The following is a 26,845-nucleotide window of genomic DNA, read 5'->3' on the forward strand; positions in this document are numbered from 1 at the left end:
ACTAAAAACAACTAAAACTGCCCAAACTATTGCTTAGTTTGTTTTGTTTTTTAAAAAAGGGTGCAATTTTATTGTATATACAACCAATTTACTGGTAATACCTTGGCTTATTGCAAGGTTCTGACAAAATGTTTGTCTAGGCTTTTTCCCTTCACTGTGAAGCACTGAAAGCTGCTATTTTTTCTTTTTTTTTCCTTTTTTCTTTTTTTTAGTGCACATATGTCATAATAAAGTAATGCCCAGCTAAGTGCTATAGGGGGAAGGCAAAGTATGCTGGCTGGCTATAGGAAGTGACACCATATACTGACAACCACACCATACAACAGCGCCAAACGACTATTCAACCACTTATCAGACACATATGAAAATCCAAAATGTTTTATTTTATTTTTTTTTCCTTAAATAGAGATAACCAGTAAACAATTTTCAGAACTTGGAAGTTTAAAAACGTGCATATAAAAATGGGCATTATATACTTTTTATTGAATGTGGATTGACTGCAGTCTGCTAAGAAAAATGGGGTGTGGGAGCTGAAGAAAAAGGAAGTTGTCTTTTTTTTTAAGGCTTGCTTGTGAAAGGAACAGTTGTAAAAACAAAATTGCTTGAAGCAGGGTCAGCTTAGTGCTTCACAGTTTGACTGCTTCTCTAAGAGGAGCCCTTCCTGCGCACGTGCATTCAAAAATCACAACAAAAGTACAAAGACAAACACCCAAAACACACTGCGTCAAGTGCAGCACCGACTTTGGTCAAATAAAAAAAATAAAAGAAAAATTAATCATTGCTAAGCTTTTCTACACGATATAAGCAGGTATTGCATATTTTCATATATCTGGGGTTGGGGGAAATAAAGGAAGACTCCAAATAAACTGTAAAATGCAGCAACATCCAAAATACTGATATTCTAAGCATCTACAGATCTCAGAATAGCACTGCCACTGACCACAGAGGACAATAAAGACTACTCCTATCTGCGGAACGACTAACTCTCTATTTAGTTCTAGATGTTGAAACTGACAATGGCTGACATAAAAGTCACATTTACAAAAAGTGTCTCCAAATGCTTGACTAGGGAAAACCCCCTTTCAATAGAGGAGCATGTGCAACAATTCCACAAATAATCGCTATCCAGGGCAAGGCACATTGATATGGAATTTTTGTTTTCGTGCAAATTAAGGAAAAAAAACAAAACAAAACAACATTGTTTTGGGGGGGAAAGATGAGGAGCAAAGTGTCTTCCCAAGAATTTCAGTTACTTGATTGTATAGGACAGTAGTAGAACCCTTCTGAAGGGCTGGAAAACATAGTTTAAAGGCAAGTGCCTAGAGTAGGGATTACAATATTGTGTCTTAATGCACTCTACTTTATCCTACATTAACTATATAAAAATTAGTTACTAACACTAGAACATGCAGAGACTTTCTCTGATCAGCAGGGCTTGCCAACCAGAACGTATATATATGTATAGTATAGGAAATCTTCTGGAAGTTGCATGGGAAGCAAAGGGGTGCTTCACTGTCTGGTAGAAAAATCACTTGCACTTTTTTTGTTATTATTTTTTTTTGTCTTTTTTTGAGTGTTTTTTTACATAAGATACAGGACATTTGGGGGTGCAAACTTTTTTTTTCCCTAACAAGTACCCTTGATCTGAGTGGGCACCAGCATTTGTGTCAGTATTGGTTTCATTATTATTATGATTTTTCCCATAGCCCAGTTCAGGGGCGCAAAGGTCTTTAAAATTTGTGGACAATCTCTGGTACAATGAAGTGTCTGATAACTGATAAATCCTATGTTGCCGGATACATGTAAAAATTTTCAGAATTGGCATAATCCATTATAGTGACTTCTAGCTTATGAAATTAACAGATACCATGATTTCATTTTACTTATGTGCTTTGATAACAGAAAATAATTAATTAGCATTTAATGTAGTTAACATATTGTGGTAAAAGCACCATTAGATTTGTTTTTTTGTTTTTTTTTTAAATTTTCCTTCAGTTTTTAAAGGGATACAAGTTTAACAATAAAAAACATAAAAAGCAAAAATAGCTCCCCTTTTTCTTGCAAGGCTGTTTTTTACCCCAATAATTTAGAGTCCTGGGGTGGAAGGACTTGAAAAACAAAAATAGAATTTTCAACAATCTCTATCTTACAAAGATATTTAGCTATCCAATGAAATTGCACTTTACTCAATTCAAAATTCGATTGTTTTGATTGATTCCTGTCAGTTTCTGTCAAAACAGACCATCTTCCCCATTTCCATGTGAATTTGTGTGTCATTGTTGAAATTGTTGAAAAAATGTTGTTTTTAACGTAAGTGCAGCATTTCAAAACTTTTACAAAACTGAATAGTAGTAGTAGTTTGCCGTTTTCGGAATTGTTCTGCAACGTGAGTGGGTTCACTGTCCTTGAGGGCCATGTTACAGATTGAACTGCTGACTGCCGAACCAAACCAAGCTAACAGAAAAAGGAAAAAAGGAACATAACTGCATTTTCTTTTTCCAATATGTTACAGAAAAACATTGCCCTTTGACTGTCCCGTAAGTTATATATTGCAGATCTCAGCTACTACAAAAGATTTAGTTTTCCATGTGCCTCCTGATTGCTCGTGGAGGCTCACACCTGTGTGGGTAAATTCATGGAATACTGTGAAACGGCCAGGCTCCGTAAGGAAAGTGTGTTACAATGGAAGTCAGTGAGCAAGGGTAGACCTCCTCTAGCCACATCACCTGATGCTCACGCCACCATGAAAACACTTCATATGTTACAAAGCCCAGCCATTTCCAGCACCATATGAGAAAATTACAACAGTCCCAAAAGTAGTTAAAAAAAAATCCCAAAAGGTTATGGCCTTTGCTGTTTGACCATAATGCTCGCTGTTTCCATGTACAAGTTGATTTGATTCTCCCCTTCCCCTGACAGTGAAGTTGTAACCGCGCTGGGTTGAGGATGCGTCCATGTTACAGAGTTGAGAAGGGGTCAGGTGGTCTGTCTGGTGGATGGTGGGACACTTCGACTTTTATCCCAGGTACCAGGACTGGAAGAGAAAAGGAAAGAGCAATTAGAGGTTCAATGTAGAAAATAATATATTTACAAGTTGTCCTTCCAACTGTGAAATCAGGATCTGTAAGGGATAAAGGGGGGATTCATGGAAAAAGTAAAGGAGCCACAAACAGTAGTAAATCTTGAGACACTGAAACTGATCTTACTCCTCTAAAATTGAAATTCGGTTTCTCCATTGGGGTTTGCTAACATTCAGAGTGTGTCCTACAAAATAAAGTATTTATGTCCCCTTGAAATACACATATGGTTTTATAGTCTGGTGAGGACAGCTACACAAGGGCAGGAAACTGGATCACCTTGTTTTTCATTGGATCCTCAGTGCCTAGTACAGTGCCTGCAATAGAAGGTTTTTCAACAAAGAAAAGCTGATCAAATGAAGAATCGGTGAGGAGAGTGGTTTCGTTTGGTGATGAATGTCTCCTCTGATGATTTTCACAGCATTTATTCAATGAGATGTAGGCACTGAAGATGTTATTGCTGCATTCTCTTAACACATTTCGTACTGATAGAAATCTCTAAGACATACGCCAGGGACTGCACGTTTTTGGGCAAACTGCACGTTATTTAAATCATCATAACTACAGATCATAATGCACTTTAGGTGTTGTTTTTCAATAATTATAACATTTTTATTTACAAAACAATTAAACAATTAAAGTTCCTAGTATTTTTTTTAACGTATGATACTGCGTAAAACATTTTCCTCTATGAAGAGGGAGCAAACAGAATTTACATAAGTATCTAGATTCGCTCCTTTTTCCATGGGCGGCACAAACTCTGCAGGCTCTCGTAGGAAATTTTTTCTTTCCACTCGCTGGAATACACGTAGGTTCATGCTACTTCATATCACCTGACAACCTTTTGGGTGGATCTTTACGAGGTGCTCTCCTTGCACCCCCAGGGGAAGGGCTGGACAGATTTGTCTCTGGTTCCGGAGAGCCTTCATGATTGTCATCCGTTATCCAGTCTCTCGCCACCGATAGCAGAAACTGTTTATACTTCATTTTTGCTTGTGGACTGAGGACGTTGTGCACTCTAAATGAATTGGAAAGTCCACAGTTTATAAGGTACAGCACTGCTTTTTTTTATCCATTTCATCGTTTTCCTTAGAATGGAACAACATGAAAGGAAGTGTATCAATTTCGTTGGTTTCCTTCCTTTTTCTGAGAGAGGGCATTTCTAAAAGCGCCAGGAACTTGAAGACGAAGACTATTCGAATGACCAAAATATAATGTAACTGCAATGCTTTATGGGTTCGTGCAATTATATAGTTTTTCGTAGATTGACCTGCACCGTTTTTACCAATGAGATAGCTTCATTCGATGTGGACAAGACAGTGTGTTGACATCTAAGGTCCATAACAGATGGCGCATGAAAAAACGAGAAAACTCGTGAGTGGTCCTTAACAGATGGCGTGCAAAACACGAGAAAGCTCGTGAGCGGTCCATAACAGATGGCACATGAAAAAACGAGAAAACTCGTGAGCGGTACGAAAGGTGTTAAGAGGCACAGATGATCAATGGTGATATAAGGATAATGAACGCCTTTATGCACTCTATTATCTTTGCAGCAGATCTACAACAGCCAACATATGGAAGCAACCCAAGTGCCTATCAACAGACTCATAGATAAAAAAAAAAAGCTATATTACATATATTTAATGGAATACTACTCAGCCATAAAAAAGAATGAAATCTTAGCACTTGAGAGGCATGGATGGACCTAGAGGGTATTATACTCAGTGAAATAAGTCAGTCAGAGAAAGACAAATACCATATGATTTCACTTACATGTGGAATCTAAAGAACAAAATAAATAAACAAAATTGAAACAGACTCACAGACACAGAGCACAGACTGGTGATTGTCAGAGGGGAGAAGGACTGGGTGAAAAAGGTGAAGGGAGTAAGAAATACAAATTGGCAGTTACAAAACAATCATGGGGATGTAAAATAAAGCAACGAGAATCTAGTCGATAATACTGTGATAATTATGTATGGTGCCAGGTGGGTCCTGGAAATATTGATGGGGAATACTTTGTAAAGTAGATGATTGCCTTACCACTCTGATGTATACCTGGAACTAATATATATATCTCCTATATAATAAAGAGGTAATATGCAAATTGACCATCACTCCAACACACAAGATGGCCAGCAGGGAAGGGCAATTGTGGGCGATCAGGCCAGCAGGGGAGGGAAGTTTGGGGGGGACACAGGCCTGCAGGGGAGGAAAGTTTGGGGGGACCAGGCCTACAGGGGAGGACAGTTGGGGGGGGGGACCCAGGCCTGCAGGGGAGGACAGTTGGGGGGGGACCAGGCCTGTAGGGGAGGACAGTTGGGAGGGACCCAGGTCTGCAGGGGAGGGCAGTTGGGGGAGACCAAGCCTGCAGGGGAGGTCAGTTAGGGGGAATTGGGCCGGCAGTGGAGCTGTTAGGCATCGATCAGGCTGGCACGCAGAAGCGGTTAAGGGCAATCAGGCAGGCAGGCAGGTGAGTGGTTGGGAGCCAGCAGTCCTGAATTGTGAGAGGAATGTCCAACTGCCTGTTTAGGCCCGATCCTGGGCCTAAACGGGCAGTAGGGCATCCCTCAAGGGGTTCCAGATTGGAGAGGGTGCAGGCTGGGCCGAGGAACACCCCCCCCCCCCGTGCATGAATTTCATGCACCGGGTCTCTAGTCTATATATAAAAGCCTAAGCAACCGAATGACCAGTTGACCAGTTGCGATGACGTGCAATGACCACCAGGGGGCAGACACTCAATGCAGGAGCTGCCCCCTGGTGGTCAGTGCACTTCCACAGTCAACCTCCCGTGGCTGGCAAACCTCCCACATTCCCTCCCCACCTCCAGCCCCCCGCCCCAGCAAGATGGCCCCAATCAGCCCCGATGACCGGCCAGGCCGAAGGATCCCACCCATGCACGAATTCATGCACTGGGCCTCTAGTACAAAATAATACTGAAAGTAAACTGTAATTGAAAAAATTTAAAAAACAGTGATATAAGAATAAGTGGAAGCAAAGTGGGAAAAATGCTATACTGAGAGTCCTGGGTGGTTTTGGACAAGTCACAGCATCTCTCTTATACTCAGTTTCCTTCTATGTGCTTGAGGTAGATTTGATGATGTGAAATACTCCTTCCTGCTCAGCATGTCTAAAACAATGGCTTAAAAAATGACATATAATAATCAAAACTTCACCGTATTAGTTACTGGGATGTGCCAAGGGAATGCATAACTCGAATTCATATTTTGTTCATTCAACATTTATTTAGAGCCTTCCCTATGCCTGCTGGGCCCAGTTACCATTTTCTCTCATAAATCTTAGGTGGTTACTTTGGGGTAATAGTCTGGTTATACCTCCCTTTATATGCTGGCATGTCTTTCTCTGTAAGCTCAACAAAGCGACCAATTACAGTTTAATCTCAGAGTCCGTTTCTCAAGTGGAATAAAAAAGTACATGGCTTTTGCCAACTTTTCTCTAGAGATACCCTGGTCAAATTCACCACATTTATCATTATTCACAGAAACGTCATCAACTTTTAGCGAAAGCGAATGCTTCTAAAACCTCTGAGTTGACAGGATCAAGAAAGGGTTACACTGGGGTTGATCCGGTCAGATGGAGGCTCACTCGTATCCAAGAGGTTCAATTAGGTAAAGGGAGGACTCGTTTGATCCCCAGGATAAATGGCGAAATGATAGCTGCGTGGACGTTGGTATAAGATTTCCTGGTCACACAAGTCACCTTTGATTTCCAGAGCACTTGAAAAAACCTAAACCCGAACCGAAAAGCCACTCATCCTGTATACTTGGAGATGTTATTCTCTGACCACATGCTTTGAGGAAGACAATAAGGCCTCTTGTGTCCTGAAAGGAAATCATCCTGGCAAATGCACACGGCCTAAATCTAGCCGGACAAAAGAAAGGCGAGGGGGAGAGAGAGCAGAGCCACGCAGACTCCAAACTGTCTTTTTAGCAGGCTTTCCTAGGAGCTGCCTCCCAGCCACCTTAGAGACGAGTCCTCTCTTCAACAAAACCGTGTCCAACTTTGGGTGCCACAAATAATGCTCACAATTTCTGTTCGCACACTTTCTCTGTCAGTTGTGAAATTCCAGACTTTGACACAGTGTTAGCAGTTCTGGAAGCCAAAGCCTGGGACCCGGTGAGTCAGCAGGGGGAGCAGTTTTCCACACCACAGTTTCTGGATGCAACCTCAGCGCACTACAAAAATCTGCAGTGCCTCTGCACTTCTCTTAAAAAGCAAAGCAGGGGGAAAAAAAGTTTTCTTCACACATCTTACTATTCAGTGTGCCTTGCCGACAAGGTTACCCCAGAGCAGCTCTGTAATCCTTCACTGAAATAGGCTTTATTGATTGCTCTGGTCTATTGTTCTCTTTTCAAGTCCCCCAAGTTCAAGTTCATCCTGGTGTTACATCATGTCTGGTTGCTAAGAGCAACCAGACAGACCCAGACGTGACTATCATTAGCAAGAAACCCTCTGCTCTCCTCCCACCAACCTTCCAGTGGCTCTGACGTAGCAGGCCCACTGCAAACACATTGAAGTATTTATTCTGCCTAATTTATGACCTACACAGCAAGCAGGACCCCCACTCCAAAAACCAACACCGTTGTATATTTAATTAATCTGTCTTTCTCTGGCACTTGGGAAAGTTAGACAAAGGACTAATTATTGTGTTTCGCTCTCCACACTTTTCTTTTGGGGGGTGAATATTTGCATGGGAAAGAAAACTACAAGCCCCGCAGTGCCCCCCCCCCTCCCCTTTTTCTTTTTGCCCTATTGACATTTCATGAAATACTTTAGCTGCTTAAGGGAATTAGAAAAAAAAAGCGATGTGAATGTTACTCCTTTTGAGTTGGTATTCAGTAACACAAATCAACTCATGACATGTTTAAATTTAAATGCTAACCACACACTCTTAGAGTTACTTTAAAGGTTAGTTTTTAATCAATAGAAGTTGCTGACTCTGGGGTTTTGAGCTGCGCACTGCAGCTCTTGGGCTTTTGTCTAACGTTAAAGCTTTCAAACTTTTTTTTTTCCTTGAGATGATTTTAGCAATGATTTGCAGACACAGAAGGCTATTGTGCTCAGACCAGCAACATGTCAATAGAGGAGTGAGTTGCCCTGTGGTGGGGTGTCAATATGACTCCTGAAGGCTTGGGTTGGGGGTCTTTAATAACCCGTGAAAAAAACTTAATTAACCCTTTCAGGCCCAAACCAAAACCTATTCTTAAACTTTTTCACTCCTGTAATTTGACCATTAGTACTTATTTCAACATCACACTAATCTTCATGACAATTAACCCGCTACTTGACCAAGGCTTTCCAGAATGGGAAGGGGGCTAGGTTAGGGGAACCATACAGATAATTTTTTTTTTTTTGAAATAGGTCTCTGATTCCAATTAAATCCTTTGTTTGCAGAGATGGCAGATAAACAGTTATGATAATCATCATCATCATAAATATTCATGCATACTCCCGAATTTTCTCATGATCAGTTTGTAGCTGAAAATACCCCCAATTCTGTTATAATGAGTGTAATAGTTGCACATTTATAAGCCACCCAATTTCTATAAGCCTCCATGATTGGAAAAGGCCATTTTCTCTTGTGACATTTTCTTGTAAAATTCATTATGCAAGCACTGCAAGGTTCAAAACATTCCTTGAAGAACAATTCTGAGCACTTTCTTCTTGGATCATACAAGAAAAATATGAAAGAAATTGGAGATTGTTAAATTGTTGGGGTTGAGTAGCAAACCACTAGGAAAATGTTGCCACATTAAACAAAATTCATTTATGGAGAGTAAAAAAAATCGTCTTCAGCTGTTTACTGACATCAGCTTTGGTTTCCTATGGGTTCTGCCTTCATACTTTTTATAGCCCCTCATCTAACCTACTGTATCCAGACGAACTACAAAGGAATCTCTGTCCCTTATCTGCAGTGAGTCCTAATATTGCAATACAATATAGGATGATGTTATCTGGATACATTTACATTAAGGAAGTAAACACGGGGCTTTGATCTATGTTTTCCTGGGGAACACTCTGCTACAGTTGTTTTGGAAGTCCATAAATCCACACTCCCACCAAGGCTCCGGGTAAGTAAAATAGCTCTGTTACATTCACAGTTCCTCCAGTTTGGGATGTGCTGGGGGGACAGTAAGGGGGAACTGTCCTCTCCCCCTGTTCAAGGTGAAACATCAAAAGAAATCTGCAGTCCAGGACCAGAGCTCAGCTTTCCTTTTCTCCAGTCAAATGAAGAAGTAATCTCATCAGGTTGGAAAGTGCTGACTAAGGATTTAATAAAGTGCCTGCAGATGTGGCGTCTCTAAGGTATTCAACTCATGTAATGCAAAACAGCTCCACACTGAATGTGCTTATAAAATTTCATTTAACCATTGCAGCGCGACTTTTTTTTTCACCATTCTCTAAGGAGTTTTGTCACACTTCCCGCCCCTTAATTTACAGCTCCATGAAAGTTCGGATCCCATTCTGCCAGAATTCTGGACTATTCACAGTAGCCAGGTTTTATGAACCATAAACAAAATCTATCCGGCTGCATCCGAAACAGGAAGCCTGAAATGGTAGTAGGTGCCTTCGACAGTGGCCGGCGCTTTCCTTTCTTGTGCCGCATGGAGAGCAATTAGGAAACTGAGGCTATTTTCCACTCTTCGGTCATGAGGTTGCTGGGGGAAGACTCGACTCCTTAGTAACAACAAACATTCAAATAACAACTTTTTTAAAGGTCTGTTATGAACCCTTTTCACTCAGAGGGCCGGATGTATATTTTAGCAACAGAAGGAAATACAAGTCTGCTTGAGATAGCTATATTTTACTTTAACCAAAAAGAGAGAGAGGGTGCTGGTGGGGGTGGGGTGTGGGGTGGGGAGGACGGAACAGACTGTGACCCAGCAGAATCTGTTTTGCAAATTAAAAAGTTAAACAAAGGACCTCAAGGGCAAAGTTGAACACTGCGGAAGGAGGTTGTTAATGTGGAATCCAGAACTGGGTGTGACACTGGGCTTTCTTCTCCAGGCCAGGTGGGTTATTTAAGGACATTCACACCCAAGAGGCCTCTGCCCCCACTCCCTCCACTCTCAGGCCCCCCCAGCAGGCCTAGTTCTCCCTCAGCCACCAAGCAGTGTGGATCCGACCAGTGCTGCGTGAGTTGTGGTCACCATGTTGACTTCTCTCTTGAGGAGATTCCATCTCCGCTGGGTCACGTTAATCCAGTTAGTCATCTTTGGCTTCCTGCTCTTGTTTGGATGAGCTAAAGTCCACTGTTTAGTCCAAATGAGTTGTCCTTGGCAAATCAGCCTAAAGCCTGGTAGCCTCCCGGCCCCCTTCCAATACAATGGGAATGCTCAGGGCCTCGGAGTACACTTCCGGCTTCTCACATTAGCATACACCAGTTTGGAGCATTATTCTTCACTCATTCAACAAGTCCTACTATGTGCTCAGTGCTGTGCATGTGGCGAACTCCGGGGAAATGAGGAGTACAATAAGAGCAGGGTGCCTGCTCTTAAGGCGTTGTTCAGAAAAAAGGTGCTGGCTTTTCGACTATGTCCTTCAATGTGCTGGTACCCTGCTTGCCTCACACTGGGATCTTTATAAACCTACTAGAGGCCCAGTGCATGAATTCGTGCACCAGTGGGGTCCCTCGGCCTGGCCTGCGGGATTGGGAGAAACTGGCTCTCCGACATACCCCCAGGGGTCCCAGATTTTGAGAAGGTGCAGGCCAGGCCGAGGGACCCCACCAGTGCATGATTGGGCTGGGGAGGGATGTAGGAGGTTGGCCAGCCAGAGAGGGCCCACCGGAGGGCTCCAGGGTGTGTCCTGCCCATCTCGCTCAGTCCCGATCAGCCAGACCCCAGCAACAAGCTAACTTACCAGTTGGAGTGTCTGCCCCTGAATGCGGGCATGGGTGGGGGTCCCTGCCCCTCCCCCGCTCCCCCTCCCCTCCCCCCTGGCTGGCTGGGTGGTCAGTGTGCTCCCAAAGCCAACCTCCGGCAGCCAGCCAAACTCCTGCACTCCCTCCCCCTGGCCGGCCCCGATTGGGGCTGGCAACTCCTGCATTGAGCATCTGCCCCCTGGTAGTCAGTGCACGTAATAGCGACCAGTTGTTTGGTTGTTCAATCGCTTAGGCTTTTATATATATAGATGTCAACTAATGAGACTGAGCATCAATGTCTGAGGGACCCAGGACCGAGTCCCGCTTTTCCCATGGACTAGTTGTGAGACTTCAAGGAGCTGTGTGTCCTGGGGTTCAGAAGATCGCTGTGAGGACCAGTCTGCACTACAGGAGAGGAAAGAGGTTTCTTTTACACTAGTTTCTTCTTAAAAAGGTGACATGCTGTACACAGGTGTCAGTTATTGGTACTGCCAGCCACAGGCTTTGATCTCTGCGGTCATTTTTCTTGTCTGATTTTGTTAATTAAAGAAAGCCCTGTTTTCAATAACACTAAACCAAGACTTGTTTATTGTACAGGAAACTATTAAACCATTAATGGGCTGTGATTGGCCGGGCTTACCTTTGTGGCCTTATCTTTTCACCGCTTGTACTCAGCACTTGGGCTGTTAAACTTCTTCCAGATCCCCCAAAGCCAAATGCCTTCTCCCTGCTGGGCCTTGGCACAGCTGTGCCCCTCTCCTTGCCTTTGTTAACACTTGCTAGTCCTGTGCCTCTCAGATTAGCAGTCCCTTTTTCCAAGGGGTCTTTCTCTAGGCCCGTGGTTGGCGAACCGCGGCTCTTTGGCCCCTTGAGCGTGGCTCTTCCACAAAATACCACGTGCGGGCGTGCACGTACAGTGCGATTGAAACTTCGTGGCTCATGCGCAGAAGTCGGTATTTTGTGGAAGAGCCACGCTCAAGGGGCCAAAAAGCCGCATGTGGCTCGCGAGCCACGGTTTGCCGAGCCGCAGTTTGCCGACCACTGGGCTAGGCCTGTCGTCTCAAGGTGTACCTCTGTCACAGTCACTGCACTGCAATTACCTGTTTTTCTTCCCAAGAAAACTACCTTCTTGCATGGGGCGTCCTCAGTGACTTGCCCTGTGGCTGCCACAGAGGAGGCACTTAATGCTGTTGAGTAAAGGAAGGAAGAAACAGCCTGTCTCCAGGGTTCCCGACCTGGTGCCAGGTGCCCCAGAAGGCCTGCAGACGGATGCCTTCTAGCATGGCTGTGCCGCGTCCATGCTCAGGCCACGTGTCCATGTCTTCCCGTGACAGGAGCTCTCCCTAGAGAGACACAGGTTTCCCCGAGGCACCCCAGGCGGTTCTGACTGAAGAGCTGTTGCAGCAGGGCCAACTGCAGCCAACTGCGGCGGTAGCATGTGCGATGGTTTTGTAACATGGACGGCTGCCTGCTTACTACAAGCTCAGAGGAGTTGTCCAAACCACTGCTCCCTGGAGAGTGACCGTGCTGCTCCCGGCCAAGGCCTCCTTTCGGTGCAAACCTCAAGACAGGAAAACACTAATCTTTTTCCCCAATAAGCCATCCAGCACCTCCAAACCTTGAGAGTGCACACACAATCCAATTTTCTGACTGTTGTTCCTACGTCTGACTCCCTCACCATATTCCAACTTGTCCTAGCGTACGTTGTTTTTGGTCTCCCTTTCTATGTTCATCAAATGTAAACGGAAGACGTCTGAATTAAAGAGTGCTTGCTGGCCCACTCACACTTGCTCTGCAGACCTACTGGAGGGCTGAATGCGTAGTGGTAAAAGCTAGGGCTCTGGAGTTCCAGTTAACAGAGTCCCATCATTTAACTAGTGCACTGTTATGTACTAGTTGTTAAGTGATCCTAGGCAAGTTAGTTAGCACGCCTGTGTCTCAGTTTGAAACTCAGTGACATGGAGATCACAACTTTACCGGGTTTTGTGGGGATTCACTGAGCTAATGCCTGGGTAGAGGCAAGTACCGGAAACCAGAGAGCCAGGGTGGATGGGCTCTCTCGCTAAAACACGTGCACAGGGCCGACGGTCCACATGAGACCCAAGTCTGACCAGTGCCTTTAGAAAGTCATCGCTCAACAAGGCGGCTTTCGCTTACTTAATGATATAATTTCTTAGTTAAAAGTAGCAGCTGCGTCAGTTCCATTTCCCCAGTTGCAAGAGAGAAAGTTCTTGAGAAAAATAAAAATCTGTCTTTAATTGCGGTATTAAAATCAGAGCGGTGAAACCAACCACACAAAAGGACTTGGCTCAAGTTTATGAAAGGCATTTGGGTCCTTGCCTTGCAAGGCTAAACTGCATGCCTTGGAAGTGGGGTGAGGGGAAGAAGGGAGCGGGGAGGTGGGAGGGGGGAGTCGTCAGGCAACCAAGTGGGACAGAAACAATCCTATTTTGGTTTTTGTTAGTGAATGGCATACTACATAGATCAGAGACTTCTTATAAAATACAAACCCCCACTGTACACAAAGCACAGGAAAATGTGAGGAAAAAAGGGAAAAACTAAAAGCAGCTTAGGGTGTGTTAACGCTGCTATTCTGTCAGCTTAAAGAGTATTTTATGCTTGATCAACAGCTCTTTTTTATTGTGCTTTTCTTTCATTCATTCAAGACATCAAAGCGGCACCACCAGTGTACCTGCCTTCTGGAGCCGCTGGTGAGGGGTTCTAATGAAGCAGGACTCTGGGAGCCGGAGACCCCCGTGGACACGGCAGTTCAAAGGGAATATTTCAACAATGATTACATTTTGTAAATCTTTTTATGAAAGAGACAGCTTATTTCCTGCTTTTTCATGAAAAATAGATTCTATCCATTAAAGTGAGCCCGCGCCACGGACGCTGCTTGAGATCTGAGGTGCAGCGTGGAGATTAAGGGGACAAGGACCGATGGAATCGTCTGGAGGGCCTATCTGCTTGGCCCCATGGCCCTGCCAGTCCCTGGGCGGAGCCCAGACAGTGCGCGGTGGCTCCGCTACGAAATGCCGCAACGAGGGGCTTCGAGGCTTGTTTTTCAGCCAGGGCCTTGTGTTTATTATTTGTTCTTTTTCTATTTTTTGATTCCACAAAGTCCAACCAGATATCAGAAGGTATCAGGTAACCCCTTGTATTGCACAAAAGGTAAGATGAAAGATTTTAGTTACAGATTCATTAAGTGCGGTATTTTAATGCCCTCAAATGGGACAAACCCCTTTCATATGGGAAGTTAGCCATAAAAAAGCTGGCTCTGGTCTGAAGATACAATACAGGCCTTATTATTGGCTAATGTGTGCCCCAAAGGCAAAAATAAAGAAGGCAGCATAGCCCTCTGTACGTTTTGATTTTCAACATTAAAATGATCTTTCCCCTCGTCTTTCTTTCTTTCTTTCTTTCTTTCTTTCTTTCTTTCTTTCTTTCTTTCTTTCTTTCTTTCTTTCGCAGCAGGGAGAGTTGAGGGGAGTAGGGAAGAAGAAGAATATGATTTCCTGGGGAGCTATGAAATGAAGAAAAAAAAAAGTATGTTTTCTACACATCAGATTCCAATTTTAATTAAATGCCTGTTGTCTAACAAGTGCAGACAGTCACACTTGGGGCTGGCCCAACGGTGGCCCGGGGAGGTAACCTTTCTTGTTTAAAAAGAGCGGCGTGGGAGTGGAGGCTGGAGCTCAGCAAAGCGTGGCCACGTTATAACAATCATTCCCCGACTGTTCCCGCTCCCGCTCCTCCCCCAACGCTGAAAAGCTCTTTCCAAACATGACTCAGGTTCAGAGCAAATCTATCACGGAGATTTAATGTTCAGATTGTGCAGGTAGATGAAGTCAAGTAAGAGGGAAAAAAGGACTGAGTGAAAAGTCCAGTTCTTTAAAAAATTCTCCCAGAGACATCCTGCGACAGGATGACAGGAGATCTGGTACTTTGGCAGCAATGAATCCCCAAACTAATCTCTTCAGCCAAGATGCCCTTAGGCACTGGATGGCACCTGCCACCTTAGGACATTTCTACCCCCGCTGGCGCCTCCTTGCAGGGCCCTGAGCACAGGTCTTTGCCTCTTACTCCTTTCATCCTCCTCTGTTCCCTGCCCTGGGTCCTTCCTCCTACCCTCTCCAATCCCATTTCCTGCCTCCCCCCACCCCCCTTCAAGCCAGTCTCCCTTTCCACCTGTGTGAGCCCCCACAGAAGCTAGGGCAGGCTCCTACTCTCTCAAAGGGCATACAAACCAACAGTCCTCCCTCCTCCATTCACCGGATTAAGAAAGGAAGGGAAGAACGCACTCAACCTCAACCATGACCAGCCCGCTTAGCAGCTGGAATCGAAGGCTTCTGTCCTGAGCCAAAGAACCGAGGCCTGGAGGCAAAATGTGGACAGAATGTGCAGAAGTTGTAGCTTCTTACTTTTCAGATTCATGAGAGGAGAGAGAGAGATAGAGAGAGAGAGAGAGAGAGAGAGAGAGAGAGAGAGAGAGAGAGAGAGAATGAATGAATAGTGGGACTTGCCTCTCAACTCAGCACTGGGCTGTGCGTTGGGGGCCGGATTTGAGCCCCAGCCCGGTCACTGGCTTCCGGGGGACTGAGGCACCCACAGAGCTGCTCTGATATGTTCTACAGAGACCCCCTTTCTGTGTTTCCATGACCTGCCTGAACACCTGCTTTTTGATTTTACCGGTTCCAGGACTCACCTCTTTCTCTTTAACAGTGCAGACATGACCTTGGCAGGGGCTGAACTGTCCACATCCCTCACTGAGGTTACAGTGAGCTCGACCGTGGAACAAGTCAGAGACCTGGGTTCTAGCCTTGTCACTTCAGGGCTCAAAACAGGCCCCAGTATACCAGTTACCACAGCATTTGGGGGAGGAAATAAATGTCGAAAGATAAAACCTTGAAATACTGGCCTCAAGCAGGGGCAGCACTGATGTGGCCTGGGCAGCACAGGATGGGTCAGGGTTTCACATGAGCCCACACCCTGGCTAAAAATGGAATGACTGCCCCGAGCCCTGTCCAAACTCTAGGCGACATCCCCCTCAGCACAAACCAGGGACTGGTGAACCAGGCTTTCCTCCTCCTCCTATAAATGTGGCAGGATTTAGGGTTTTATGGCAACAAAACTTGTCTTTGTTAAGACGTGACTTGCAAAACAAACCCACACGGGGGAGCTGGCAGTTTCAAATGACAGTACTTTTTTTTTTTAATGCTGAACCAGCAAGAGCTTTTTATGTTCAGATTTATTTCATTCTAAATTTGTAGATTAAATTTACGGCTAAGCAATATTCATCTCTACAAACAATGAGATTCTTCCTGAATATTTCCCGGGGAGGTGAGTGGGAAGCTGCTTGGTGGGGCTGGGGTGGGGAGCTGTACCAAGGTGATCGAAGTTCCCGCAGCACGAACAGTCAGTGCGAGGGTCTGATCAATGATTTGGACATGTTCATAATATATGTGATCGGCAGAGCTTCTTGGTTTCCCTGTCAGGAATCTATGCTTCTTGGACAGAGGTAGTATCATATTAACACAGAAAATGTAATTCATTTTTACCATTTTTAGTAATGATGTCAGAGATGGTGAAGATCTTAAAAGCAAAGATTACTGAAGACAGATTTAAGAATGTGTTTTATAGTCCTGGACAGAGTGGTTCAGTTAAGTTGGAACATTGTTCCCATATACCAAAAGGTTGTGGGTTCGATTTCCAGTCAGGGTACATTCCTAGGTTTCCGGTTCAATCCCTGGTGGGGGCACATATAGGAGGCAACCAATTGATGTTCTCTCTCATCAATGTTTCTCTGTTTCTCTGTTTCTCTCTCTCTCTCTCTCTCTCTCTCTCTCTCTCTCTCTCTCTCTTCCCCTCTCTTCAAAATCAATAAGCATATCCTTGGGCGAGGATTTAATAAAAAAAAAAGTCTATGTTTCGTAAAATCAAGCATGCAAACAAAATCAGGTACTTTGTTTTCAGATAAATTCCACTTGGTAGTGCTCTCCTGGTAATTGAGACTTAGGAACAAACTCATAACTCACACAGAGCTCTAATTTGGAACAGGTTCACACCTTCAGTATTATATTTTAATGAAAACAATTACAGATTGGATGGCTGTTAGACGTTCACTGGCTCTTTAAATATCCGTTTCTCTTGTTGAGTCACCCTATGGATAAGAGCCTGGTGATGATGTCAAATGAAACATATTAACTTTCATTCTGATCCTGCAATCACAAAAATCTTACAGATTGTCCCCTTGTGCTATCCTAAAGGCGGTTCAGTTAAACACATACTTGAAGGAAGGTTTTCCTTTCTTTTAAAGAAGTTAATTATCTTAGCTAAAATACAGCTTCCTGTTCTACTGCATCAGCCTTTCCGTGTTGTTCTCCAGGAACTCATTTACAAGTTCAAGTTCAGGTTTAAACTAAATAAAACACTCCTTGGGCATTTATAACTGAGCCTCACTTACAAGTGCTCCCTCTGAACTCTGCCGGCCTCAGGGTGCTGGTTTCCAAGGCTTGTTGAAGGAATGTCTTACAGTTGGAATCTGCGCTGCTTTCTCAGGCATTTCAGACTCAGGCTGGGCAGCACCCAGCTTTAGTTAGTACTAAACGTTTCCTCAGATCTACAATAAAGTCAGAGAAAGAGAGAGAGAAAGACAAGGCAGGGGCCAAGGGAACTGTAAGGCCCGAGAGTTAATAGTCCAGTGAAAGAGTAACAGCTCTAGATGTCTATGCTAGAATGCCACAGCCATGACTTCAAATTTCTTTGCAATCATTTTCAGCTCTTTGTGCAAATGGCCACTGCGTATTCATTCTCTTCAAGTACTAAAACTAGAGCTTGCTCACACTGTTTTGCTGCCTTGAAAATTCATTTAAAAAGTGCGATGACGATCAGTGTCCCCAACTCAAAAGAAATCTCATATTATGTTTGCGAAAAAACCTAATGGATTTTTGAGGTCAGAAAGATCTCAGGGATTGTGCAGCCAAATAAAGGTACACTAGAGAGGAAGAAATGGCTATCTCTGTTTTAGAACAAGGAAGAGTTGAAGGAGGGATTCCTCACTGCTCATAGGGAACCAGTCTGGTAAGAGCTGATTTCCTGGTTAAGACTCAATCCCCTTGTAAGCAAGAGTCTAGGAGCTTGGAGAAAACAGCAATGGTCTGTGCACAGAAATGCCATTCATTCATATTCTCTCTCTCTCTCTCTCTCTCTCTCTCTCTCTCTCTCTCTCTCTCTCTCAGCACAGCAGTAATAAAGCAATGGTGTGACACCTGAGAGGACTTTCTTGTATCTCTCTCCACTGGAGCAGTTCTTTCCTGACAGCTGAGCACCGCCAGCCAAACTGCAGGCTGTGGCATTCCCAGAACCCAGGTTTGGCTACTGCATCCCTGCAAGGCAGATGTGATGAGTCATATAAATAGTTCACAAGTAAGCCCTGCTGTGAGGGTTCAGAGAAGAAACTATATGGCTCAGGGTGGATGCTGTGTCCATTTGAATCTAGGTCTCAGTTGGTGCCTTTGGTAAGAAGGGATCAGGACCACCTTCCTAGGATGGTGGTTTGGAGGATGAAATGAATAATATAGGAAAGTCTTTTGTCTCTTTACTAGACTGTGCTGATGCTTTAACATTTTTATTATTGATTTATTTAAAAATATTTTTTTTATTGATTTCAGAAATGAAGGGAGAGGGAGAGAGAGATAGAAACATCAATGATGAGAGAGAATTATTGATCGGCTGCCTCCTGTACCCCCGACACTGGGATCGAGCCTGCAACCCAGGCATGTGCCCTGACCTGGAATTGAACTGTGACCTCCTGGTTCATAGGTCGACGCTCAACAATTGAGCAATGCTGGCTGGGCTATTTATTTTTAATCCTCACCTGAGGATATGTTTTTATTGATTTTGAGAGAGAGAGAGAGAGAGAGAGAGAGAGAGAGAGAGAGAGAGAGGCACTAATGTGAGAGAGAAACATCGATCCATTGCCTCCCTTATGCACCCTGACCAGGGATTGAACCTGCACCCTTTTGGTGTACAGGATGATGCTCCAACCAACTAAGCCACCTGATCAGGGCCTGATGGTTAAAAGTGGGAAAGACAAAAACCTCATCTTTATATGCTCACTAGGGTCCCTTCTTGGCTTAGGGCAATGATGGGCAGTCATTTTTTCTTGGATAAGAACAATCACAGCATGAGTATGCCGGCTATATACTCTTGTCTTTGAATCTCTGTACGTAGCCTAACTCAAATGCTGAATAACACTAAGGTCTTTCTAAAACCAAATTAAATGTGAATATGCTTCCAAATAAAAACCTTTGCTATGAAAATAGGAAGTTTCTTCTACTGGATAGAGACACGAATAAAAGAGGAACTCATTCAGATGATAGTCTGTAGAAATGGATGGTAAAATTAGTTTCTTTTTAGGCAGCAGTTTACTTAGGGTGATTGAGTGGAATCAGGGCTCACAAGTCTAAGAGCTTCTTTGGGGCAAGAATGATTGGTCAATTTGCAGGAAGACGATAATTTGTATATGAGAGAGTCCCTACTGTACCATTGGTCACTCAATCCCCAATTACTAAGACTCACGTGTTTTTTTTTTTGTCTACTTTTTATTTCTCTTCCTTCTTTTTCATAAATGTGTCTCATTTTGACCGATTCCCCACTGTCTTTTGGGCCTCTGCTGTGAAGGGTTGCTAGAGGAAACAAACATAATAACCAATGTTACTTTGTGTGGTGTGTGTGTTTTTTAAAGCAACTCTGGCAAAATGGTTGTGGGAGAAATTTGAAACTCAAATGGTTTGCAGATTTTCCTGAGGACTTAGTTTATACTTGTGGATCTTAATTATTTCAAAGACTGAATAATTTGATAGTTGATTTGATAGTTGAAAAGTTTTATATTCCTTAGTGTGTGGGTAGGTAAATGCAGATCTAATGTTATTTAATTTACGCTGAATCTTCTACGATTTTTCTTAAGAGGGCATCAAATTTGGAGACACACTGGATGGATGGAGCTACACGGAGACACAGGATGAAGAGGGTGAGTTATTTCCTAGAAGCAAATTAGGCCCTGGGAGTAGCTGCCTTTTCTCCCCCGCCCCGTTAGAGTTAGTTACTCAGAGGCTGCGACCCCTCCCTTTACTATGGAGCTGAATTCTGTGTCTGGTTCTTATTCAAAGCAAGCGTCCAGGAAAGGGTGCGAAGGGACTGTCCGCATTTGACAGCTGACCCCCAAGGCTGAGCAGCCTTAGTGAATTCCATAAGGAGTGTCATTCAGCAGTTCTTGGTTTACAAAGGTCTTTGTGATGCAAGACCCAGGGGAAGAACCAAGCAAATATTCTTCCTGGAAGATGGTGGGGGTTGGAGAAAGGGGAAGAATGATGTTGCTCGCAGGGTGGGGGGAAGAGAATTTGGTACATCTTTAGACTTTGACAGGAAAGAATATTTGGGAAGAGGCCAACTGAGAGATACAGCATGGCCCCCCCTGAATGGTAATGATGTGACAAATAGCGACATTCAGAGTTATCCAGATACCAGAGAGAACAACTGGCAGAGAGTGAAATCATTACAAGACGTGCAATTACACCTCTCACTGCTTCATTATCACTATATTTCATAATATTTGTCTGGAAAGACACACAAAACCTACCAGGTTAAATTAATCTTAATGCTCAATTTTAGTTTTATTCTAATTAAACAATTTCAATTTAATTAATGCGAGCACAGAAATTAGTCAAAATTACAAATGTAAATGTTGAACTTTAAATCAAAGGTCCTCCCTACTCCCTGACTCCTGTAGAAGTACTTTAAAGTGTTTGCCTGTGAAAGTAGATGGGAATTTTAACCTTTGCCTGCATTGTGAAGGACAGAAGTTAGAAAAATGTGCAGCCTAATGCTACCTCGGAGCATAGACAGAAGCCCTGGTTTAATCCTTCCCCCCTCACCCCCCACATTCACACAATACTGCACGCAGTCTATGAAGATAAAATCTGCAAGGTGCACTTTTGCATGACATGCTTTTGTTCCTCAGGATTCCAATGCGTTTGGGTCAGTCTAATGGACATTAGCCTTCTATAAAATATCCTTGTAAAATAGGAACCACACACCCATTTCCTAAGCCACATATTCAACTCTCAGTCCTTCCCTTCTGGGTGTCCAGCATTCTGCTTCTCATCCCCGCTTTGCCTCTCATTAGCTGTGTGGCCACACACGTCATTTCGCCTCCCTGGGTTTTGGCTCTTTTATTTGGAGATGCTGCTTTATAAAAATGATACACTTTTTATCTCAAAACACAAAGTCCCATCTGAAAAATGATGGGGTCTGGAGTGGATAATCTTTAAAGAAATGAACAGCTCAAGTATTTGGTATTTTTATAACTTTGAAAAAACACTGACATCTTAAAATGGATTTGAAAATGGCATGGGGTATATGTGTCTGAGTCACCCTATAAAGACATTTAAATAGCTGTCTTCTCTCTTAATAAAAATCCAAAGTAGATGGACTCCAGAGATCAAAAACTGTGAAGAAGAAAAGGACCTGGCAAGTGAATTCCCCCCCTAAAAATATAAAAGTGTATGTGTGTGTGAAATAAAACTATAATAAAAGAGATGTACATTCATTTTTTTTGTTTTTAAAAACTTGTATTGGTGAATCATAATAACAGGTCTGTAGTGTCATAGATTCTTAGTCAAGAATGTGGTATGCAATGTAAGCTTCTATTTTATCGCTCTCATCCATAAAATAGCCACAAACCCTTTTCCCACAAGAAGCTTTTACCCATGACTCTCCATCTTGACTTGTTCCCAATTGTATATGAGAATTATTTGATAGCAATCAATCCACTATCGCTGTTTGGGGACATTATAGGAGAACAGCAGAGTAATTTAACAATATAGTTGATTAGTGTAATAATCATCATTAAATTTTGTAATGATAGTGGGATTCCCCTTACCTTGGCTAATGACCATGGCAATCCATTTTTTGACTGCCAGTGGCAGGAATGGTTTTTGAAATATTAACTTCTGCCCCATGGGAATGACACTTAGCCCATCACATTTAATTTTTGACCTTCACTGAACAGCATGATCCTAATCCCTTGATTTTATAATCTTAACTAGGAAACATTAAAATATGGATTGACTCCAGTTGGCAGGAATCTTTATGTTCTTTTCACTAAAAAAGCTATAAATCCAATGGCTGACCTTTTATTTCCAGGTCACAAATGACACCCACTCACTTTTGTCCGTTCACGTAGGATTTATGTTAGGGTCTACAGGTATAAGCCTTGAAAGTTGAACTTTAATGAAATGTCTTCCAAAGATGTGCATTTAATCAAAAATTTCCCACAAAAAAATTAGCAATGGATTTTAAAAAAGGGGACATATGTAATACTTTCAATAATAAAGATTAAAAAACAAACACCCAGCTGTTATATCCTCAAGTTCATTGCTAGCCTCAACAAAATCTATCTTTCACCTGTAGTAAGTTTCTTCCAATAGCATTGTTTTTCTAAGTCGACAAATAGGCTTGTTGGGAATGATACTAGTGCCTTAGTTCCCCAATTTGGATTTCTCAACTGAAAGATTTCTGAAATGTTCTCTTTGCCATCACCACAATTTATCCATCTCCAGTTAAAAAAAAAATGTTCTCTGTCTTTTTTCACAGAATCAATTGTATTGATGGGAGGCGCTCTGTGTTGTCAATCAGGGAAATGTGATTTGATGGGACCCCAAAGCAGTGAGATGAGGGACAGAATATCAAACTGGCTCAGGTCCACACCATCTGAGTGAGATCAATGATTCCCATAATACACTTCCTGTTGTGCAGCACCCGAACTGTCACAATTAATAATGTAGCAGGAGCTGATTAACTTAAGTAAAGTGCTCTCTGCTGTGTAAACACATAAAGATCTATGAGGCAGAAAAGGGGGGCAGAAAAGAACAAAACGTCATTTTTATTTTTCATGTGGACACGTTCTCACTTTCCATTCTTCTCTTGTAACAATTACTGTACCAGCCACTCTGAGTCAATAAATCGATCTGGGTCTTGATGCAGCAGCAAAGCAGACTGATCTGATACACCATTATCTGCGGTGGAGAGTGGGGGTAGGGGCTGGGGTGCATTCGGGGCGGGGAGGGGGGCAGAGGGCAAAGGGGAGAAGTCAGCAAAGGCAAGTCTGCATTGCTCTAGATAGGTCATCCATGCTCTGCCTGGAGCTCCTGTAAAGATAGATGCATATGTGGCGTGCACACGTGTGTGTGTGTGTGTGTGTGTGTGTGTGCACGCGCATGAGTGCAGGTGTGTTGGGAAGGGATAGAGATAAAGAAGCCTTCAACTTGGTAAAGGATACAGCCTAAGTAATACCGTATGCATCACTTATTTGAAGTCCCTGCGGTATTTCAGTCACTCACACCAATCTGCAATTCAATGAGGATCACCACCCCATTAGAACTAATCATGTCAGCTGTGTATCTGACAAAATAAACATTTGGAAACTGTGCTCCTAGGTTCCTAACTTGTTTTTGCACTGGGATTTTTTTCTTTTCTCCCTCATCCAGCATAAAGTTTAATAGTTTTTTAATATGAAATTATAACATACAGAGAAACTCTCTGCATGCATTCCTCAGCGTATTTTTCCTCACAACCAGAAAATGCAGCTGTTCACTGAGCTTTAACTTGCTCCTTGGGAGTATGCTAAGTATGTTCTTAATAAATAAATATCATTCCACTAGCTAATGAGTGAATTAATGGCACAATTTATGGAAAACGGACGAGGGAGGATGTGGGGAGAGGAGACTCAGCTCAGGGGGAAAATTACCAGATCACCTCTGGGGTTCTTGCCATATTAACATTTCTGTTTCTACTGGCAATCACATGTCCACAGTCCTAACGATGAATGAGCTGCATCCTGCCTTAACTCTGGTGCTTACAGAGGTTCTGTTCTAAAGGATGAAAAGCAGCAGGACACATCGGCTTTCCATGGGGCAGGGTAGGGTGTTGGGGGCTTTACATGCTCACCATGTTGAATTTTTGTAACACTCTAAGCGGAATGCAGAAATTAATTTATAATTTTGTAACTGTGACATCCAAAGATCAGAAAAGCTAAAATTTGCCCCAAGGTCACTGTACTGGTCTGCTCGGGTTGCCAAAACAAACACTATAAAGTGGGAGGCTTAAACAACAGGAATTTATTTTCTCACAGTTCTGGAGGCTGGGCAGCCCAGGATCAAGATTCTAGCTGCTTTGGTACCTAAGGGTCCTCCTCCTGGCTAACAGACGGCTGCTTTTTCCCTGAGTCCTCACAAGGCAGAGAGTGAGCAAGCTCTCTGAAGTCTCTGCTTCTAAAGGCACCCATCCCATTTTGAGGGCCCACCCTCATCTAAACTTAATTCCTTTCCCAAGGCTCCATCTCCAAATACCATCGCATTTGGAGCCTTGAGGGTCAGGGTTTCATTTCAGTATATGGATTTGGTAGAGGTGACGGAGGAGGCAGAATTCAGTCCAGAGCGGTCATGAACTTAGATAAATCAAAATTAGGTCTGTCTGGCCCCAAAGCTTATGTTCTCTCTTCTGCATTATACTGCCCAGGAGAGATGGGTGTCTCATGACAATAGGTCTTAATGCTACTACCACCTGTAAAATCCTGTGCCTAATTAGTGTCCAACCAAGCTAGGTTAAGGTTTCTTCACACAGAGAGAGCCCACTATGCCCTTCACCTGCTCTCCATTCCACAGAATGAAGTCCAAATGCCATACGTTGTATAAAGTATGAATGTATTCATGACTAACCCTAACTTAGCCTCATTATTCAACATCCTCTGTCATTTACTTGTCCTAATAGACATACCAAACAGGGTAGAGTTCCCTAAACACATAGTGCTATTCCTCTGCATGTTCTGTTCTCCTTCCCTGGAATGGAATGTTCTACCTACCCAGTATATTTGTCACCTTCAAAACCAGCTTATCAGGAGCTCATGTGTCATCACCTCAAGAAGTCTTCCATGATTCCCTGCTTCTCCCCAGAGTAATTTACCTGCTCTCTGTACTGCTTGCAGATTATACATATTTCAATTTTTTCACTTGCCCTACCTTATTATAATTTGTACGTTTCTCCCCAGAAGTCTGTAATAAGCAATATAGGGATTGGATACATATATCGATAGTTCCCCGTCTGGCCTAGTGTGGTGCCAGGAGCATAGTAGGTGCTCAGTAAATTCTGGTTTCTTTCTCCTCCCTCAGGTCAATCACAGAGCTGACAAGTCAGGGGGATGAGCCAGGAATCAAGGTATTCTGACTACTAGTTCAGTGCTCCTTTCCTCTACCAAGATGTGCAGGTCCCTACTAATGTGAGTTTCCTTACTGGACCTTGTACTGTCTTTCTACACCTACCTTACTCCCCAAACATATATGGCCAAGAATCCATGGAAGGAGGACTGTACTTGAGAGAGGCTGCTGTGTGACATGAGGACTGGCCTGTAGTTTCCCCAACTACTCAAGGCAGTGGAGACGCTTGGCGTATCCAGCCTTGGAAGGCAGCCCTGGGTGCTTCCCACATGGCTGAGGCAGTGCTCTGCGGCCCGAGGGCACCCTGTGCTGTGGATATTTGTGCCGGGGCTGCAGCTCCATTATCCCAACACATTCAGACTCTGGGGAGGTCGGGTGTCAGGGTGAGGCATGCAGGGCCAGGACAGCCTGTCCCAACCCAATGAACCGGGTGTCCCAGCTCTAACACAGGGATCCAGCTTATCAGGAGCCCATGTGATTCATTAGTTAATGTGTAAAGCATTTGGAAAGTGAAAAGCCAATTAGAAGTGCTAAGTTATTTCGTCTCTGTTGTAAAGAAAGAAATGTGAAGCCTGAGGAAAAATTCTCATGCAAATATTCTAGGGAGGCGTGTGTTGTGGAATTTAATGCAATGAATAGGCCCCGTTGAAAGGCTATATCCCAAAAAGGAGGCCACGGATGAAAGAATGTGCCTTTATCCTCAATAAACAAACAGAAAGGTAAACAAGGGTGTGAGAAAAGTGGACGGGAAGAATCATGAAAACCTCACACTGAACAATAGGCTCTGGCCTTGAAACTGTTAGTAGAGCCTTCAAGGTCTTAGACTCATTAGGGGGCCTGGGAAGGCCTGTGTCTGAAAGGGACCTCTCCTACCTAACATGATGGGGTCTTGGTTAGAAGGGGAAGCAAACCCCTCAGGTCTGGGACTTTCACAGGCAGGGGCTTGATGGAGAGTGGGGACACCACCGGGACGGCCTTCTCTCCTCAGAGTTCACACTGCAGGGCCAGTCAGCTCATTTTCCTGTTCTCTGAACTCTGTTGACTCAAGCTCAGCAATACCAGGCTCTTTTCTTTTGCAAAGGAAGCATCTGGTTCCAACTCATAAAAGAGAAACCCAGAACCTATTGCTGACTGTGTGATAAGCACCTGGGAGGGCACCCGGAGGGCACCGTTTCGCAGGGCTCCCCGCAGTTACAGAGGCCTTTACGTCCTCCAGCTCAGCCTTCTCGGAGGCCTGGTTTTCCAGGAGAGCTGGACCCCGCCTCCTGGGAGCTGGTCTGCACACAAAACTCCAGCACTCCTGCCTAAAGCCTGGACTCAAACAGAGGGCCGAAATGAGATGATCGCTACAGCACTCATACACACAGCACAGGTGTCTCCTGGACACATAGGGAGCAAGTGTGGAGGAAAGGATCTGTAAGGAAACAAGCAGCAAGAGATAAAAAGAGCCAAAACCAAAGGAGTCAAGTATAACAAAAGGAGTCCAGTGTAACAAAAGGCATTGAAAAGTGCATGGACCTGATTGGGGAGTGGGATAAAAGGGAACATGCGCACATGGTAAACAGTCTACCCACTGTCGATTGCCCCTTCTTTCTTGGGGGCAGTTTTGT

The 26,845-nt window shown here is 43.7% G+C and overlaps 1 protein-coding gene across 7 annotated transcripts in view; it reads right to left on the bottom strand.

Moving 5' to 3' along the window:
• Positions 1-362: 362 nt before the first annotated feature.
• The window catches only part of NFIA (nuclear factor I A), a 572,371-nt gene continuing 545,888 nt past the window's right edge, over positions 363-26,845 (bottom strand). For 3 of the 7 annotated variants that reach the window (XM_081087468.1, XM_081087471.1, XM_081087469.1), the window contains one exon: positions 363-3,034. In XM_081087468.1, the coding sequence (XP_080943594.1) occupies positions 3,017-3,034 (18 nt within the window). In that variant the 3' untranslated portion in view covers positions 363-3,016. Of the gene's footprint in view, positions 3,035-13,870; positions 14,486-26,845 lie in introns of those variants that run through there. The other 4 variants (XM_081087473.1, XM_081087472.1, XM_081087470.1 and 1 more) reach the window with 3 other exon arrangements.

Source organism: Myotis nattereri (assembly GCF_964212035.1).
Source record: "Myotis nattereri genome assembly, chromosome: 3".
NCBI classification, from domain to species: Eukaryota; Metazoa; Chordata; class Mammalia; order Chiroptera; family Vespertilionidae; genus Myotis; species Myotis nattereri.